Raw genomic sequence first — 20,456 nt, 5'->3', positions numbered from 1 at the left:
ATGTCCTGTTCCCAGCCCAGGTACCTCACAGATGTCCCTGAGGTGTTTGATGTAGTAGGAACAGCCCCAGGCCAGCCCCCAGAGGTTCCCCAGCCCCAGATACCTCACAGATGTCCTTGAGGTGTTTGATGTAGTGGCGCTCGGTGCTCATGATCTCGTTGATGACGTTGGCTCTCATCTGGTCGCGGTTCTGCACGGTCCTGCCCAGGCACAGGCAGTCGGCGCTGGGGTCCAGGTGCCCGTTCTGCACCTCGCTGGTTCCCTCCTCCACGCCATCCTCCTGGTTCACCCATAGCTGGGGACAGAGGCAGGCACAGGGATCACTGCCAGCAACAATAATTCCAGGGCTGCAGGGCTCTGGGAGATGTTGGATCCACCCATGGAGGGTGCACAGAGCTCCCAGCCCACCCTGCCCAGTTCCATACTGGTGCAACCAGCCCCAAACACTCCCCACACACTCCCCATCTCCTGGGGATGGCAGTGCTGGCTGCTCTGACCCCAAATGTGAAAGCCCCCTGTGACAGGGTGAATGAGTGAATGAGTGAATGCTCCAAGAGCTCGCAATTGAGAGTAAGACAGGGCAGCCTGAGGAAACTGCAGTGCTGGTGGCAAGCACACTGTCCCAGCTCCTGCCACCCCCAGCTGAACACAGGATCCTCTGGGAGCAGGGCTAAGCCCTTCCCAGGGGACTGATTCCAGGTGATGTGTCCATATGGATTCCATACGGAGATATCTGGCTGCTCCAGAGATCTGAAGTGCACATCAGCTCTGGGCTGTGCTTCTGGAGCTCTGTGACCTCCCAGGCTCTGAGGGAGCCCTGATTCCATTTCTCAGCAGCTTTCCTCATCAGCTCACAGGGACAGCCTTCCTGGCTCAGGCACATCTCAGCAGCGCAGCACTGGGATCCCCAAAGCATGGCACCCCAAAGCAGAATGGACACCCCTGAGCAAGGGTCCTAAACCTGGGGGCTGAGGGCAGCTTGGGACAGGTGCACTGGGCACTGAAAATTAGAAAAAGCAGTGAAAAATGATCTGTGTGTTCTCAGCACACTGAAGCTGCCTTCCAATATCAAATAAAAAGCATCCATAGAAATTGCAAATTCCACCTCTCCCCTGTGTGTCTGAACCAGCCTGTGCTCTGCACACACCATACGGATCAAGGGCTCCTTCTGTTACCTTTTCCCACAAAAGCTGCTTCAAATAACTCTGATTGACTCCAATTGGGCTCAGGGTAGTTTGTAAACAAACATTAAATAAAACTTCGAGCTGACAGAAATACCTCTGTCTTTCACAGACCACCTCAGCTGTGATGGAAATGAGGCAATTTCTCTCCTCAGTGTTTGAAGTCCCCAAATCCTGGGGACTTTCAAACTAAAAATACATTTTCCTCTGAGCAGTGGAACTGTCCACACACAGAGTACAAGCAAACCAGGCAGCATCATTAACCTGATCTTCAGGCTTCCTTTCAATGTTAATAGTGTTTCCCGCTTCCCCATTATTCAGTTTAAACTGGGCTTTGCACAGATTGTAAAGGGCAGTGTTCCTGTAAATGAGGAAAGTAAAAACCTCCAAACCTGCCCCTGCTCCTTCCCTGCATTCCCAACCAGCAGCTGTTCTGCTAAACCACCTCTTGCAGCTCCCACGTTCTGCCCTCCCACAGGGAGTTGTAAAGGCCAAGAAAGAAAAAAAACAAACACCAAAAAACCCAAACCCATCTCTTTTTTAGCAGGATGTTAATGATGCTGTAAATCTGGGGGATCAGAAAGGGGTTTTGTAGGATTTCTGTCAGCACTGGGAGGCCTGGCTGAGCCCTGGGTCACTGTGAGGGAGCTGATGATCCAATCCCACCAAATACAGTGGAATCCAGCATGCTGAAACAAATGGCTCTTTTTCAGAAAAACAAAAAATTTCTAGCCCAAAATCTGGCTAGAAAAGTGTCTCTTTCAGCAAGCCCACCCTCCTCTGGAAGAGGTTTGGGGTCCACTGAGGCAGAGCAACACCCCATGAACATAAGCAGTGGTTTCTGCTGGAAAAGAAATAAAAATTAAATAAAAATTAAATAAATTAAACAAGTGTTGATGCTGAGCAATGTCCCTGTTAGGGTAAGGACCTAAGGGGCAATTACTGATAGCAGTGCCACCAATTTCAGTGCTGGGAAAACCTGGGGGCACTCTGAGAAGGGAAAATGGGTGCTGGGAAGGCCAGAATGGCACAGGGAGTCGTGCAAGGGACATGTCCTGGTGGCAGCTCCATTGGCATTCCAACAAACAGATGTGAAAATCCAGCAGGAGCAGTGTGGGGATTAAACCCTGTTGGTTGAAGTTTAAAATACCTTCCCACCCTGCTTTTCCCCTCCTACAGAAAGGGATTTTGCAGCCTTCCCAAACCCAACAGGAACAGCCTGTTACCAAGTTTGATGACATTCCTGCCAGTTTGGCAGCAGAGCACATTTTTAAAGCTCTGCCTCCTGGAGTCAGGTGATCCTGAGAAAAAATTTGATTTTCACTTAAAAAAAAAGCCAGAAAGATCTAATCATTACAAGGCATGTGTGTGTAAGCCTGAGTCATGAATCCTAAAGGCTTTGAAACTCCAAGGCAGATAGCAAACTTACAAACTTCCAGGATTCCTCAAATTCAGGCTGCCTTTTGTGCACAGCAGGAACACTCCCTCCTTCCTCATCTGCAAATCTCAGGAGTCCTGCTTTCTTCTTTAATGAAATTTTTGCTCCTTCCTGCTAGAATCCATGTTCCCAAAAGGAAAAAAAAAATTACATTTCTACTCTAGATGACTTCTGCCTTAGATTAAAAACAAATGCAACAATTTTATCAGCTCCAGAGGAAGCTGAAGGTGCTTCCACCCTGCACCCTCCAGCCCCTGCTGCTGGAAGGATGAATCCCACAGTGCTGTTCAAACACTCCTGTTTCCATCTAAACCTCGGAAGTTCTCTGAAATTCCAGCAAGGATCCTTCTTCCAGGGCATCATTTGAAGTTGGGACCATGAGTAATAAAAGCTGAGGTGCAGTGGCAGCTGTGGCACTGACCTTGGGCCAGTCCCTGCAGCTGGAGGAGGTTTCCTCACCCAAACCCAGGGTTAACCATGGAAAATGAAAATATTCCAGGGATAATCATGGAAAATGAAAATATTCCAGGGATAGTCATGGAAAATGAAAATATTCCAGGGATAATCACGGAAAATGAAAATATTCCAGGGGTAATCATGGAAAAGCTGATGGAGCTGTTGAAATATGGGCTGAAATGCATGCCCAGACTCTTGTTCCCACCCAGGAGCTGGGTGAGAGTGGTGAGCCAGCCCTGGGTGTTTGCACCTGCAGCTCTCAGCCCTGGGGGGAGCTGGGCCGTGCTGGGCCAAGGGGAGGTGGCACTCCAAGGGTTAACTGTGCCCCTGGTCCCAGTGCCACCAGCCCAGGCTGGATCCCTGGGCCTCAGTGATGGAGTACAGGTGACAGTGAGGGGGCACAGCCACACTGGGGAGATGCTGGCCTTGCCCCAAAACTTCTGCAATGTCACATTGAGTGATTTGGATAAAGCTGCAAATGCTCCTGTTTTAACCCAGCACCTCTGACAGGGTCATCCCTCTGTTCCACACACCTGGGGCTCCCAAAAATGCCTGAATTTCCCTCCCTCCTGTGGGGAACAGCTGAGATCACACTCCTGGAAAAAGGTCTGTGTGCTCCCCATCTCTCCAAAGGGACACAAAGGCACAGCTGTCCCTCCCTCTCAGTGCAAGTATCTCTATTCTTAGAAAAGAAACTTAAGAACTCTTGTTTTTCCCAGTTTCATCCCACCTCAGGATGGGTGGCTGCCATCCCTATGGGGATTTCCAGGGATAAATAATAAATAATAAACAGTAATAAAATAAATACAAACAATAATAAATCCAGGGTCTCTTCAACACCTCTGCAATGGAAAACATCAGGGGCTGTAAAATAAAACAGCACTGGGAGGGCTTCCCCCCCCAGGCCATGAAAAACACCCAGCAACCAAACCACCAAGCCCTGAGAGCCATTCTGAGCACTTTGTATCAAGAATTAATCAAAAGAAATCAGTAAAAACTACAGGAAAAAAAATCAAGTTGCATAATGCTGGTCCTACGTGATGTTCCCATTGAGAGGCCCCTCCATGTGGAGAGGAACAGACTTATCATGAGGCTCCAAGTCCTGTTCCAAAATTCAACCCTAATTGGGAAGTCATGACCAGCTCTTGTGTAATGCAAGAACTTGCAGAGGCAGATAAAAGTAAAATAATCACAGAAAAAAGGCCCTTTTCCCTCAGGAGCACTTCTGGGAGCCAGGGAGAGCTGGTGGCTGCATTGTGCTTATTCATGTTCCCCATGAGTGACATCCTTTGGAAAGGAAAAAAGGGAGAGCCAGGGAGCCCCAGGCCAGGCAGGCTCACCCCAGGGCCCACAAGGAGAAGATTCCTGGAAAATCTGTTCAGGCACGTGGAGGGCAAGGAGAGCCTTCCATGGGGAGAGCCACCAGAGCTTCCCTGAGGGCAGAGCGTGCCTGACACATCCAGTGACCTGGGACAGGGTGTGACAGAGCCCAGAGCCCTGCCAGGGCCTGCAGGGGCTCCAGGAGAGCTGCAGAGGGACTGGGGACAAGGATGGAGGGACAGGACACAGGGAATGGCTCCCAGTGCCTCAGGGCAGGGCTGGATGGGATATTGGGAATTGGGAATTGTTCCCTGTGAGGGTGGGCAGGCCCTGGCACAGGGTGCCCAGAGCAGCTGTGGCTGCCCCTGGATCCCTGGCAGTGCCCAAGGCCAGGCTGGACACTGGGACACCCTGGGACAGTGGGAGGTGTCCCTGCCATGGCAGGGGTGGCACTGGATGGGCTTTAAGGTCCCCCCCCAACCCAAACCAGTCTGTGATTCTATGATATAAAATTTCTGTAAATACAATTTATCAGCCTGCAGCTTTACCCAAATGGCACTGGGCCAGCAGCACTGCCCTCAATCATTGCAGATTTACCCTGCTCAGTGCAGGCACTGGATGGAGAGGACTTTTCCCTTCAACAGGCACCAAGGCCTGATCACCTCATAATGATCAGAAAGCACAACAAAGCAAACATGTTAGCAGCCAGCTGGATGATTAACCTGCTGCCACTGGATATTCACAAGGACACAACCAGAGATAATGTGCCATGCTGGATTCTCACTCCCAATTAGCTAATGTGGCAGATTAATGACACACACACATCCTTCAGAGAGCTGCTGCCATCCCAGGGAATCTGGATTGTACAGGACAGGGGTTACAGTGCCAGAGGCTCCAATAACCTGAGAAATCCATGGAAGCACAGAGCCTCAGGACTCTCATCCAGCCTCCACCCTGCCCTGCAGCAGAGCAGCTCCATTCCCACAGGATCTGCTCCTTGTCCTGCCTCCCTGCCTGCTTCCAGGGCTGTGTCCTTGTCTGCAGTCTCGTGCAGTGTCACACTCTGTGCAGTGTCACACCCCCGTGCAGTGTCACACCCTGTGCAGTGTCACACCCTGTGCAGTGTCACACCCTGTGCAGTGTCACACCCCTGTGCAGTGTCACACCCCTGTGCAGTGTCACACCCCTGTGCAGTGTCACACCCTGTGCAGTGTCACACCCCTGTGCAGTGTCACATCCTCACCCTGTGCAGTGTCACACCCCCATGCAGTGTCACATCTCTGTGCAGTGTCACACACCTGTGCAGTGTCACACCCTGTGCAGTGTCACATCCCCACCCTGTGCAGTGTCACACCCTGTGCAGTGTCACACCCTGTGCAGTGTCACATCCTCACCCTGTACACTGTCACACATCTGTGCAGTGTCACACACCTGTGCAGTGTCACATCCCTGTGCAGTGTCACATCCCCACCCTGTGCGGTGTCACACCCTATGCAGTGTCACACCCTGTGCAGTGTCACACCCTGTACACTGTCACACATCTGTGCACTGTCACACCCCTGTGCAGTGTCACACCCCTGTGCAGTGTCACACCCTGATCCCTGTCCATCCCCAGCCCTGTCCATCCCCAGCCCTGTCCTGTTGTACTGCACTAAATAGTTTATTTAGTTGTCTCCCGGGCTGGGAATGTGGATGCAGTTTGCTGGGAAGCCCAGAGCATCTCCTGCATCCTCTTCCAGGACAGGGAGCAGCACATTTGGCAGCAGAAGAAAGGCAGCTGAAGCAAGGTGCTTTCACCTCCCGTGGCCCCACCACTCTTTTCTTCCCCAGCCTGAATTTCTCCCTCAGTAATCTGCCCCCAGCCTCGGTGCCCTCCACACCTTCCAGCCCACAGGCTCTCTTCTCTTTCCTCCCTCCAACTGCCCCCAGCTTTAGCAAAGCCTCTTCAGCTCTTCTCCTCCCTAAAACTCTCATTCCCAGCCTCAGAAATTCCATTTACCCAGTTGAGAAACACCCTTTAGTCATTTCGGGAAAGGAGAAAGCAGGGGATCCTGTAGGGACAGCTTCAGGCTCTGTATCCCTAAAGGGGAACAAGAACAGCTCCAGAGAATAGGCCCTGTCCTCTCTCCCTAAAATCCAAATTCACATTCCCAGGGGCTGCAGCTCCAGCAGGGACCAAAAGCTGCTTGGACACTGCAGCAAACTGCATGTGCTCCATCAGAACCCCAGGAATCAGGGCTCAGCCCCCCATTTCCCACAGCCCAAGCCATGTTGGCACACAGGAGGGAAGAGCAGCAGCTCAGAGCTCCCTCAGAGCCCTGCCAGGCTGAGGAAGGGCAGGCCCAGGGAAGGGGCTCTGCAGGTTTGTGCCTGGAGGGGCTGTGCAGATTCCTGCCTGCTTTGCCTGACTCAGAGAAAGGCCTCAAACCTCTGGTTTAGCCCTCCAAACTCTGGTTTAGCCCCTCCAAACTCTGGTTTAGCCCCTCCAAACCAGCCTGTCCAGGGAAGGGCACAGTGTGTGACCCTCTGGGGCCCTGTGTGGGCTGCAGGTGGCACAGGGAGCCCTGGGGTGCTCCTAAGCTTTTAGGAACCCCAAACTCTGCAGCTCAGCCTGTCCCCAGCAGTGCTGCCTGTGTGGGCCCTGCCTCCAGCAGAGCTATATGTGAGCTGGATTTGCCACAGGAGAATCTAATCTCCTTCAGAAGGCTCTGACTGCAGCTCCATCCTCTTTCTTTGGGAAATGTGATGGCCCTGGCTCTGAGGGAATGCTAATGCAAGGGCTGCAGAGGGGGAAAGCAGGTGAGTGATGAGCTCAACAAGATACAATCAGATTTTACAGGCAAAAAGAAGCAGATGGGGCAGCAAAATGGAGAATTACACCTGCAACACAGAGCTAAACCCCCCTGCCCAGTAAAGGCACGAGCTGCCAGGCACTGGGACCAGGCTCTGGGCTCAGAGTCTCCTTCTCCACAGTGCTTTAAAAGCTCACTCCAATTTATCCAGCACTTCTCCTTTAGCAGCAGAAAATAAAGTGGGTCAAAGGCAGCTTTTCAGCAGGAAAATCAATCTAAAATTACAACACTTGGGGGAACCAAGGCAGGGGTGAGAGAGAACATGGAGCACTGCCACCCCTGCACTTCTCCACCCCTGCACCTTCTCCTGGAAGAGGAGACCATGAGGGTTTTATAGCCCCTCCTTGCTCCTTGGCAGGGCCATTTCTTCCCCTCTTCAGTCACCAGGCACCACAAGAAGCTGCAGTAAAAGCTCCTCAGCCCCAGTTTTGCTCTTTACCTTGGCTTAGCAACATAAGGAAAGGAGACTCAGCATTGCTGAAGTGAGAAGAAATATATTCTGCAAGCTCAGTCTGGTATCCAAAGAGACCAAGGAGAGCTCTACACAGGAATAAATCCCCCTCTCTGCCCAGGACAGGGGCACTCTGCCATGTCTCTGAGGAGAGATTCCACTGCACAGCATCCATAAGCTTTACTCTTTTTATTTCTCTTGCAGTGGAAATATGTCAGAGCCCAAACATTAAGCCATTTGATTTCTTGTGTTTGGAGTGTCTCACCTGGGCTATTTTGGAGCCTTGATGAGAGGCTCTGCAATCAAAACTTTGCTGTGCTTTCTGAAGGAGACCTCAAGGTACAACAGTGGGTCCATGGGCAGCCCTGGACTGTAATTCTGTGCTGTAAATCCCTCCCAACACTGAGCCTGCTTTTCTGAGCCAGTGTCAATGTGCTGGTTATGCAAAAACTCATCTGGAGCCCATGATGTACAGACAGCCCAAGGCTCTGCCATCCACAGAGGGGGGAAAAGTGGCATTTCCACCACCAGAATGTGAAATCTTGTTTGAAACTCCTGCTGTTTTTTCTCAGCTGTACCTCCCAACCTGTCAGAGCACTGGGAGCTGACAGGATGTTCAAAGGCACAGTGCAGCCACCACAGCTGTGCCCTGTGGGTGTCCAGTGTGCTCAGAACAGGCACTAAAATACACCAGACACCTTCACCTGTCTAAACCCAGCTTGTTGCTGGGTCTTAAATTTAGTTCTGGAGTTCTCATCCACCTTTCTGACTTAGGGGTGTTCATGACCTTCTCCCTGGGTGCAGCAGCTCCCTGCAGAAACCATTCACCATTCCCTGCTGGCTCCAAATTTTCCTTCTCCTGTGCTGTGCTTTCTCTTCTCCCAGATAAACATTGCTTTATCCATCCAATTTCTCCTTGAAAGTTCCTGAGCTCCCAACCCTCTGTGGTTTCCTCTCCCCACCTTCCTTCTATCCAAGCCCCAAGGTACTAAGAGGATTAGTGCAGGTGTGAGCAGGGAGACAACAATTGCTGTGTGTGCAGGGAATTCAGGAGCCTTTTTGTTTGCCACCCCTGGCTGTCATGTAAAGGAGGCCAAGGGAATCAGCAGGTTCCTGTTTTCCTCTCCACTTGCAAATGTGAAGTTCCCTGCTATGAGATTTCGTGAGTGCCAAATGCTTTGCCAAAGGTTTTCAGATGATCTGGCTGGAGAGCCAGAAGCGTCAGACAGCTCATTGCAAACTGGGTTCCCAGCCCAGTTTTGTCCTCAGAAGTGATTCAAAGGACTTTGAGAGGAGCCCAACTGTGCAGTGATCTTCTCCTGCACTCCTGTTAGTACTTACAAGAGGCCTGAAGTCTGAAATATCCTGAAATTAATCCTATTTGGCTTTATACCTGTCTGCTCTGTCTGACATCCCTCACTTGAATACTATTCATATTCTATGCAACATATTGCTCCCTTTTCCTTCTGTGCTTGCAGAAGAGAAATACAGATAGAAAGAAAAGCAATTATTTTGCAAGTAAAACTAGAACCACCCAGGCTAAATCAGGCCGTTTTCTGGCATCATCTTAAAAAAGCAGGGCTCAAAGTACAACAGAGAAAAACGCAGCCTGCTCATGATGTGAGTGATCATCTGCTCTTCTCGCAGTTCTTTCATTCCTTATTCAGCTGCTTTGGAAACCTGAGGGGCAAATCTTTCTCCCCAGCCTCCCTTCAAGACCTGCAGACAAAATGACCAGAACTGTTGTTTTTAAATATTAATTTTCACTAAGGCAGCAGAGCCAGGCACTGCTCCCCTCTGGGAGGGGAAAGGGCAGGTGTCCGATCCCTGCTGCCCTCAACAAGTGATTCCCAGATGGAAGAGCCAAGCCAGCCTCCTGCAGAGCTGATGGAATACTGGACAGAACAGGCAAGAATCCTGCCTGGTCAGGCTGTTCTGACCCTCAGCACCAAGGATGAGCATCCAGGATTTGTTCCAGACATTTGTCTGAGATTCACTGATTCCTCTCCCCTTTGTTCCCCAGTTTCTAAAACCACCTTCCCAGCCTTTGCAAAGTGTAGGGAGAGATGGGGAGTTCAGCCAAGACCATGATCCATGGGCTGGGGCCCTAAAGACACTGGTTCATTTGTTTTTCTGGTGTGTTTTTAAAAAAACAGAACAGTGTTTTCCAGACTATTCTTAAACCTCCTGCAGACTGTTTGTTTGTGACACCAGACCAAAGGGCTGTTAAATCTTTTCCCCAGAATCACAAAGAAATCAGCACTGGTCTGTGCACTGAGAGGTTAAACTGGCCCAGAATATTTCAGTGTTTAAATTAAGCAAACAAAATGAGATTGTTCTGTTCAGCCTTTCCAGCTGCAGCACAGTGTCAGTGACACAGGTGAGAGTGTTTCTGCAAGAAGGTTTTCACCTCAATCACACATGACACAAATCCATTTTCCAGACTTGTTGCCACCATTGGCTCCAGGGTCAGACTTAAAATACCAAACACAATTTGTTATCCCAAAATCCCAAACACAATTTGTATACCCAAAATACCAAACACAATTTGTTATCCTGGGCCATAGTAACAGCATGGACTTTTTTGGGCAGCCCAGCTCCAGTTCCAGTCATGGATCTCTCCCTCTTGGCACTGGCCATCAGAGGGGAAACAATTGTGTGCTGGAAAGGCAGCAGCAAGCAGAAACCTTCTTTGCTGCCCATGTTTTGGACAGAAAGCAGGCAAAGAAGTGAGAATCAGCATCAGTGAGAACAAACACAGTAAAAACTGAGTGAGAGGAATCCCTGAGCATGGGCAGGGGTTCCTTAGGGAGTAAAAAGCAGAAAATCACTCACCCTCACGAAGCTGGCGGGAAACCATCCCTCCTCATCGTCGATCTGACCCCACCACCAGTCCTTGTTGGAAGCATCCAGGACCTTGATGACGTCTCCTGCTTTAAACGCCAACTCCCGGTTGGCCATGGTGACGTGATCCCATACTGCCTCAGCACTGACAATGGAACCACCACTGATCAGCTTGGGGAGAGAAAGGCACAGTCAGGGAATGGCTGCAGCCCCAGCCCCTCACATGCACAGCAGCACAGCAGCACAGCTCGCAGCCAAACCACATCTCCATGGCAGCCCCACCCTGCCCTGCCCTGCCCTCATCCTGCTGCCAGCCATGCCAGGCAAGCTCCAGGTGCTGTGTCCGTGTCCCCCAGGCCTGGCACCTCCCCTCCCACTCCATACAGGCACATCTGCCAGGGACAATTCCACTGACACAATGTGCAATGCCCAAAAACAAGCAATGGTGTCCTGCAGAGGAATTTTCACTTTGGTTGAAATGTCAGAGGCTTTCCATGCAGATCCAACCAAAGTTAGTGCACGTATTTAGAAGGGTTTGTTCAAAGTTAGTGCACATATTTAGAAGGGTTTTTTGAAAGTTAGTGCACATATTTAGAAAGGTTTTTTTGAAACTGGAGGCTGCCTGTTTTAGTGCTGGTGATGTACTGACACCCCTCACTTGTGACACACTGCTGACCTGCCCAGCCCCGCCTGCAGCACAGCCCAGGGCAATCCTGCTGCTCCAGGCTGTGGGGAGAGGCTGCATGGAGCAGGTTGTGGGCCCTGGACACTGGATGAGGCCAGCCTGGTGTGTGACAGGACCTCAGGAGCATCTCTGTGGAGCTCATGGAGCCTCAGAGGTGCACCAGCACAGTCCAGGTCCCCTCTGTGACAGCCATGGAACTCCTGCTCTGTGCTGGCAGGAGGGAACATCCCAGCACTGGTGCCTTCCACACCACCATCCACAGCCAGGACACCCCTGCCCCTCTGAGTGACAGCTGTGTGCTTTTAACAGAGCAATAAATTGTGTTTATGTGTTACCCACTGCAGGCACTCTGTGCTGAGCACCGAGGCTGCCCCAGCAAACACAGATTTTCCCCATGTGCTAATCAGAGCCATCCTGGTCTCATTAGTCTGCCACTGAGACACCCTGACCATGGACTTGGGCTGCCTCCAAGTCCCAGTTTGAGCTCACAGGGGCAAAGCTCAACCCTGTGGCCATTCCAGACCTTGCTGTGGTGAGGCTCTGAGAGCCCCCTCAGCTGGGGGAGGAACACAGGCACACAGACAATAACCCCTCACTGTGGGTGTGCAAGTGGAGAAGCTCCTAATGCAAGTCTGGCATCCCCAAACCCCTGATAATCACTGCCTGCACAGTGAGAACCTCAAGGAAACCTTTCAGCACAGCTCCAGGTCCTCAGCATCAACACAGAACACTGAAGCCATCCAGACAATCCAGTCAACAGATTAAAGGGCCTCATTTACCATTTGCCTTGGGCTGGCTCTCCTTTACAACTCTGATCTCCTTGGCTTTGGGACAGCTGGAGCTGCAGTCCCAGCCCTGCAGTTGTGGAGTCAGCCACACAAAGCAGCCAGACCTACAAGGCTTAACCTGGCAGTGCCTTTCATCCTCCAAACCCACACAGATCCACTCAGAGGGCAGCAAAGCAAAGCTGTGCTCCTCCCACCTCCACTTTGACAAATTGTCCCTTCTAATTCAAAATCAGCTGCAGAAGAAACCTTTGTCCCCTTTGTGTGTCATACAGGGGATTGGCCACACCAGCCTCACAAGGTCCTGGACCAGGCACAGAAGAAGCCCTGAGGGGATGGCTGAACTCCTGGCTGAGGGCACCTCCTGCTTCACTGAGGCGCCATCCCACATCTGGGCTTTTGAGACACAGCTGGAGGCAGCTGGGCACCACAGGGTCCCTCCAAACCAGCAGCAGCTGCAGTCAGATGGTGATGGACCCCCAGATCACCCCAGAGCTGGCTCAGCAAAGCAGGAGAGCCACATCTGGAGAAGTTACAGTCACAGAGACTGACTGTGACCCCAGTGCAACAGCTGGATGCTCAGAGGTGTTTCAGTGCCTCCTCCCAACCCATTGCTCTGCTCCCAGTCAGGGGTCCTGGATGGTCTCATAAATAAGGATCAGTTTAAGGCACAGAGACCCCCAGGACAGATCTGGAGGGGATGAGAATTCAGGGCTGAAGAAACCCCACGATACATTTGAGACCAGGTACCATTTATCTGTTCTTGTGCCAGGACTGAGCTCTTCTCCTTCCCCAGGGCTTCCCCTCTGCCATATTTATGGACACTGTCCAGGTCTGGTTTCCCAGGTAAGGCCCTTCCAGCCCCCAGCTTTTCCTTTCCCCAGGCACTTCACCAGCCCTTTCAGGCTTCCACATTCCCTGCCTGCATTTTTCTGGAACACAGATGACCAGAATTGCAAATACTATTCCCAAAGGGACCTTACCAGAGATTTGTGGAATAGCATGAAATATTTATTGCAGTGTCACAGAGATCTCCCAGTAATGCCTCACATGTCCCCCTTTCCCCACAGCCACCTCCCACCCGTGGCTCACAGGGATCCTGCACTCAGCTCCTCTCAGTAAATCCTGTAGAGTACATTCTCTTTGGCTGGAAAATCAGTTTTCTTGTCAAAAAATGAACGGGGTTGGCCTGACACTTGTTCCTTTTGTTAATGCCATTGGGTATTTCGGTCCCTTCTGCACTGATGAGGAACCAGGAACAGAGCTATTACGCAGGAGCCGTGTTCCTGCTGCTTCTGCTCCAGCTGACAGAGACTCTGCTGTCACTTCACACACAGCCAGTTCTGGGCACAAACTGCCACAGAAACGTCACTGAGCCCAAACTTCAGAGGCACTGTGCTTCAAACCCTCCCAGCCTACTTTGCAAAAATCCATTGCCGAGCCCGAGGCACAAATCCCAGCTCTGAGGAGACACACAGGGACAGGGGTCACACCTCAGCCCTTTTGTGCTGTGAACACACAGGCCTGGAAGGTGCTTTCAGGGGATGTCAGGAGCTGGGGGGGCTTTGCAAGGTGTTCTTGATCTCAAGGAGAAAGGCTCCAAGTCCCTGGTTCTCACTGATCAGTGCCAGCAGGGCCCTGCCCAGCCCTGGCCCTTGCTCTCAGCTCAGGGAAGGGATCCACATCCCAGGAATCCTGCAAGCAAGCCTTGCCCTTTTGGAACACAAATCCAGCTCAGCCTGTACCAAAAGGACAGCGAGAACTGGAGCTCCAGCCATGCCACGTGCTGAGCCCATTGAGAGAATGTCAGGGCCTCAAATTAAAAGATCCAGTTTAATTTATCTTGCAAGACATCTTGCTGCATCCATGGAGCCATCCAGCTCTCTCAGGGCAGGGTTATGGAGACAGAACCTGACATCTGCAGCAGCAGGAGATGGCAAACTGGAGAAAGGTCAGCATGAAATATTATTTTCTCAGAGAATTCAACACAGGAGCTCTTCACTGCACAAAGTTCACGTCTCTTGGCTTCAAGGCTGAGCTTAGTGCTGTGGTCAGAGATATTCAGCCAAAGAAATCCTTGGAAAGAACTTCTCTGCCATAAAGTCAGGTTCTCCCACACTGCAGCTGAGGGAGACATCTGGACTCCCTGATAGCCAGTGAAGAGAAAGAAACACATCTGGAGTGTGATTCATCCTGGCTATTTCAGCAACCTACCTTCCAGCCAGGTGAATCATGCCCTAGAATTCACTCTGTGTTTAACTGGCTGAGGCAGAAGTTTGCATTTCCCACATCTTAATCTTCATCCCATCTACGATTTGGCCATTGCCAAAACCAAAGAATGGAATTAAAGAATAATGATCACTATAGGAACAGTGAAATATTAAAGCACACTGTCCCAGACAGAACAAATTTCTGAAGGGTGAAGGTTGATGGAAATAGTTATGTTCTCTGAGGAATTCACAAAATCTTAGCCTTGTAAATTTACAAAAATTGGAACTTAGATATTTGGGAAAGTGTCCTACCGACAGGAAAAGAGAAGCAGTGAGAAGAAATGCAGCAGGTGACAAGGACATTCAGTGTGACATCCCCTGAACACTGCCTGTCTGCCAGGTGGAAGTTCTACTTCCTCTTAAAATCAATTATTCTTGTCAGTTGCTTGTTCAAAGTAAAGAGCCCAAAGAGAAAATTCCTCAATGCTTTCACCTCATAACACGAGTGCAGCAATGCCCAGGAGCATTTGGGATCTACAGAGCTGAGAACAATGATTGCTGCTGTGCAGGAGCCTGCAGAGCACTTTGTGGGGTGCAGGAAAACCTTCTCAGTGGGCAGGAGAGAAGATGAACTCCTGGGATGTTGTGTGGGGTGGGCACCAGGCACTGCCCAACAAACACAGGGCACAGAGAGGAGGAGCCACTTCCACAGCACAATGGATTTAATGAGGAAAAGAAAAAGGGCAAAAAGACCAGGCTCTGTCTGACTCCATGCACAGCTGAGAACAGGGGGGATGATCCCTGAACCAGCTCAGGACCAGCTCAGCCTTCCCAGGATTTCCCCCAGAGGTTTCCACAGCAAACCTGCAAGAACTCAGTGACAAACCCTCCCTCTAGAGATGCTCCTTCACTGCCAGCACCCCAGCACAACAGGTGAGAGCTTTACAACAGCAAAGCCCGAGGAAATGAAGGAAACCATTGCTGCTCAAGGGCTGGGAGAGTTTTGCTTTCTCTTCCTGTCTGGTGGCATTTCCAGGATGGAACGTGACCACTGGAAATCCAGAATTACATTAGAGGTGCTGCCAAAATAAAGTGACAACAACAACAAAGAGTAAAAAGGGTTTCAGGGGGCTCTGCAAGGCCCCAGCTCTGCCAGCTCGTGCCAGGGATGCTGAACTCTGTCCTCACCAGGGCTGGGAGAGCTCAGAAAGGTCCATCTGGCCCAAGATCCCCACTGCCTCACTCTCCCCTTGCACTTTGCAATGCCAAAGGGCTTTAAGGTGTCATTAATGCCACACAGGAGCTTCCAAGGAATAAAAAGGAGGTGCTCAAAAGTGGAAGTTTGACTCCAGATTTTACAGCTTTCTCTTCTGGCCATGCCTTTGTGGCACCTTTATCAAGATCAGATAAATGCCCCCATCAAAGTAAGCAGGAAAATGAAGAATAAAAGGAGTAACAGGAGCAGGTCCCTGTTACGGGAGCTGGTGGGATCTGTCTGACCCTGCTACTGGAGCAAATCCACACGAGCCAAAGGAGAGGAAGGGAAGGGGAATGCCTCTGCCAGCTGTATCCACAGCACATCCTGATGAAAAAGCCCAGGAACACCACCTAGGAGGGCTTCCCAAAGCACATTTACAGAACCAGGCCACTGCAGGGTTTAAATCCCGAGCCATGACCCAGCTGTGCCCCTGCAGAGGGACTCTGCACATGACAGAACCAACAGGAAGATTATTCTGGGGAATGGGTGAGCCTCTGCCTCCAATCTGGAGCATTTCCCTGGCTCTGCTCACTTCCCAAGCCAGGATGCACAAATGGACAAGAACATCTGCTCCACCTCAGCCCCTGCCAGCAGTGAGGCAGTCGAGGATTAAACATCTTTGAGTGAAATCAGCCACTACTGCAACGTTTTGCTAAATATTCCCAACACACCAACACTTGCTGGCTTCTTATGGGCCAGCCTGAAGAAGAAATCAGGGGCTTAGTGGTCCATGGAGACTGAAATGTGCACAAAAGGGCCATTCAAACCACTCTCACCTGTCCATTCTTCTTTCAGGGATAAATAACCACTGCAAGCCCACAAGATTCCAAGATCCTTTTCAGCAGAGAGCTTCTCAAGAATCCAAAATGCACTTTATGAAGAGCCACATTCACAAAAAAACCCTAAATAAATCTATCATCATTCACCATCTCCTCAGAAAACTTCAAGAACCTCAAAGTTTCCAGCACCATGGTCTCTGGGAATATGAACAGTCTTTAAGGCAGGCAAGTGTTTCTCTATTAGATCATTTATTACTGCATCAGTAGAGTTGTAACAGTAAAAAATGAGAGCTCTGAGTAGTTCCCTTTCAAATCTGTGTTACATAAACTGTGTCCTCCTCCACGGGAGCAGGATGCAGGAATAGGAGCAGGCTGTGAGGGGAGGAGGGAGAAATGTGGTGAGTGGATGCCATTTGCTCAGATTGTTCTTGCACAGAGCTGCCCTTTGTTCAGACAACATCAAAGCCCTGTAAAACCACAATAGCATTTCCCACACTGTGCTCACCGGCCCTTCCACAATGGAGGCAGCCAAAACAGCTTCAAAGAAGGATACACAGAGGGTGTTCAGAGGAACCACTGCTGGGGGGAAGGACAGGGCCCAGCAGGGCTGCACAGAGCCCAAACAAGGGAGAGCAGGGTGATCCCGGAGGGGAGGCGCTCACACTGCTCAGGGGCACCAACACAGCATTCTGCAGGGGCTGGGACATCCCAGAGCCCCCCAGCCCTGCTGGCACCCACTGCCATCCACTCCCAGCACAGCCGTGCCCACGGAGTGAGGAGGGGAGCAGGGCATGCCCGGGGCCAGCCCCACACCGGGGGCTGCTGCTCCTCCCTGCCAGGCCAGGGCTGCCCAGCGGATGGAGCAGAGCACAGGAGAACAGCCCCCAGCCCATCCCGCTGCACTCTGCTCTTGCATAATCTCCCCAGAGTCCCTTTGATGGTGTGTTTATTTTTAAACCTCTCGTCAGGAATTATACAAAGTGAATAATGCCCAATCTCGGTGAATGGCCCCACGGCTCATTCACAAACACAGGGGAGGGCAGCTCCACTTGATTTGCTCATTCTCTCAAGAGGTGCAATCACCCAAAGGTTAAGCACAAGTCAAAGAATTTCCCTTTCTGCTTTCAAGCCCCTTGATGAATTTAACTAATGACTGGATTTCAGCTGAAAGAGGCTGATTGGAGTGAGAGTCTCCCATATCCCACATTCTGGGAAGGCTGCCACACTCGGTTGGAAGCTTTATCTATCTTTCATTTATCTCTATGTTATGTGGAGAGTCAGTACAGACAGAAAGGCTCCTAAGGACTGGCTTGTTCTGTTATTCATTGATTTCCATTTTCTTGAGAAGATCTCACCTGGCAGATAGGAAATCACCTGGCCTCAGCTAGGCTGCAGCAGCAGAGCCCAGGGGATGACATTAGTCTCATTTTCCACCTTATTGTGATTATTGCCCATGTCATTCCTATTAATAACAGCAGCCACAAGGCAGGGCCATGGATGGAGAGCTGAGTAAAAGCCTGGCAGCAGTGAGGAGGAGAATGGAAGGTGGTGAGGAGGCAGAGGGGCCCCACGGAAGCACAGCCCACGCAGGTGTGAGGTGTTGGGACAGAGCATATGTCACCCTAATTGTTCCCCAAGCCCTCCTGTGCATGGGGCACATCAACCTCCCCTTGCCGCACGACATATCTCTCCTGTAGAGTAATTACAAATAACCACTTGCCATCATCTTTTAACTCAGATAAATGATGAGATTGGGGCTGGAAGTCCAAGTTTGAACTGCTCCAGGGCAAGCAGCACCTTGAGCAAGCAGAGCCAGGGCAGCTGCCAGGGCTGTGGGCAGGGGCTGTCAGCACAGATCCCTCACTGCAGCCCTCAGCAGCAAACAATAAACACCCTCCAAGAGCCAAACCTACGATACTCCCACAGATCCCAGCCTCCTGCCCCCAGAAGGGACTCCTGACATTCCCAAGCCAAGGCCACAACAGCCTCAAAGACCTGGAGATGTTCTGAAATCCCTCCTGAGCAGGGGGCTGGAGCTCTGATTTACACCCAGCCCAGCCTCAGTGGATGCAGCCTGGGTGGGGAGCAGCCAGGATTCCCAAGGTGTGCTCCCAGCTCCACAAAGCCCTGTTGGAACCCAGGACATCCCTCTGGACATGCCCTCTGCTCAAGCCCCTGGTTGGGGGCTCAGAGACCTTGGCACAGAGTCAAAAACACTTGTGCCTTTGATTTTGGCCCATGCAGAAAATTATCAATTTTGTGTGAAGATTTACAAGCCATGAGAGTTTAAGTAGAATGATAGTTAGCTTGTCACAAGGTAGAAAAGTAGAATTTTGGGGTTTTTAGAAGCCAAGGTGGAGGGATTTGGGTGTGCCTGATCCTTCTTTCGTCTTCTTAGCCTCCCTCTTCTGGGTGAAGGTGGCACTTTTGGAATGGTTTAGAGTAGAGATGGACTGTCTAACATAGGTGATAGGTATTGGAAAATTATTGTAAATAAAGTACATGGAGTTTTTAGTATAAAAAGATAACACCACCTCTGGGGCAGTCAGTATGCCACAGACAGACCTCAGAGGGTCAGAGAAAGAATGTTACAGATAACAGAGAATAAACAACAGCCAAAGAATCCTGACTCCTTCTTCAATCTCAGGGCTGGGAAAAAGAGACTTTCCAACACTTGGGGTCATCTCAAGCACAGAGACCCCAGGACCAGCCCAGCAAGGACTGGGCCCAGTAACACTGGGGCACCATGAACAACCAGGAGGGACCTGGCACTCTCTCTGTCACCCAAAGGGCACAGTAAGGCAGATAAGCAAACAGAATGTTATTAAAGAAATATATTACTAAATAGCTCTAAATTCAGCTCTGGGAAGGACAAGAGAAGGACAAGATGCTGCTGGGGAATGCTGAGCCCAGGGCTGAGGGACACAGCGTGGACAAATAGCACAGACACCATCCTGAGCACCCCTATGCCCGTGGTGCAGCCAATCCACAGACTCAAAACCCCTCCAGGGATGACCAAGACTTGACTGGAAGTGTCAGGAATGCCAAACTCAGGCTCATTTTACCCCGAAAACCTGTCCTTATTTGAACTGGAAAGCAAACAACTTCCCTGCCACGGAGCACACTGTGGGAAAACTGAGTTCATCTGACTAAATGGTGTTTGCAAGGAGAGGAGATAAAATTGTCATTGCTCTGAGGAAACCAAGAGTAACCCTCCTTTGAAAGGATATTTAAGTTAAAATGAACATCACCTGTTACTCTGGACATGGAATTTTCCAAAGCAGAAAGGAATTAAGGAGAAAATCACACCAATGACTCCCAGGGGATTGAATTATTTAACACAGCTCCCTACAAAGGGAACAACACATGGATCTGCTCATCCCAGACGTGGGATCTGTGTGCCAGCTCCCAGGCAAAGCTGGTGACACACAGCTAAGCCAGGAGGGACGGCACAGACACACCAGGGGCCCCCAGAGCAGCCACTGCCCTCACCCAGAGCCAGCAGCTCCCAGGGAAATACAGGGGCAGGAGCAGAACTCACTAAACTCTGTGGGGATACTCTGTCCTCTAAAAGCTGACACAGCTGGCCAGGTTTGAAAATCATGGGAGGAGATGAATTCAAATACAAGACTAGGAATACAAACCAGGAACACCTCTCCTGGATGGCCAGGGACAGGGAAGCAGCAGCAAGAGCCCCTTTGTGACTGAGTCACTGCCATGTGCTCTAAAACCCCATTTGATAACGAAGCAGAGGCCTGGATTGTGTCATGTTGGACCACAATGTATGAAACACATCCCCAGGAATCCTCAATAATGCATATATTGGTATTGCAGTAAGAGGCCAACATGATAATATTAAAAAAAGGATATTTTTAGTACTGAGAACTTGGAACTTAAAAAGTAGTGGCTGTTATTAGTGCAAATCAATGCCCAGGCTGGATTAAAGTCCAGATGAATGTATTACACTGATTAAATTCACCACCTGGGCTCCTTATTTGCTGTTCTCATCTCCTGGCTTCTCAGGGTAAGTCCCTGCAGCTCCCATCTAACAAAGTCCAGGGGGGGATTGTTGGCAGAGGAGGGCAATGACATCTACAAACGTTTTACAGACCCTGAGCTCACAGAAATTTAATTAAAGGAAGCACAAAAGGAGCAATGGCTGGAGAAGCAACACTGGCCCCAGGAATCAGCACTTTT

The 20,456-nt window shown here is 50.6% G+C and overlaps 1 protein-coding gene across 20 annotated transcripts in view; it reads right to left on the bottom strand.

Annotated features, from left to right (window-relative positions):
• The window catches only part of ARHGEF9 (Cdc42 guanine nucleotide exchange factor 9), a 218,482-nt gene that overhangs the window by 64,469 nt on the left and 133,557 nt on the right, over positions 1 to 20,456 (bottom strand). For 19 of the 20 annotated variants that reach the window (XM_064713010.1, XM_064713011.1, XM_064713015.1 and 16 more), the window contains 2 exons: positions 10,534 to 10,713; positions 104 to 295 (listed from right to left, as the gene is read on the bottom strand). In XM_064713010.1, coding sequence (XP_064569080.1) covers positions 104 to 295; positions 10,534 to 10,713 — 372 coding nt within the window. Of the gene's footprint in view, positions 1 to 24; positions 296 to 10,533; positions 10,714 to 20,456 lie in introns of those variants that run through there. The other variant, XM_064713012.1, reaches the window with a different exon arrangement.

The sequence above is a fragment of the Zonotrichia leucophrys genome, chromosome 4A (assembly GCF_028769735.1).
Source record: "Zonotrichia leucophrys gambelii isolate GWCS_2022_RI chromosome 4A, RI_Zleu_2.0, whole genome shotgun sequence".
NCBI classification, from domain to species: domain Eukaryota; kingdom Metazoa; phylum Chordata; class Aves; order Passeriformes; family Passerellidae; genus Zonotrichia; species Zonotrichia leucophrys.
The sequence above is the reverse complement of the archived record's forward strand: the minus strand, read 5'-3'. Positions and strand labels throughout refer to the sequence as shown.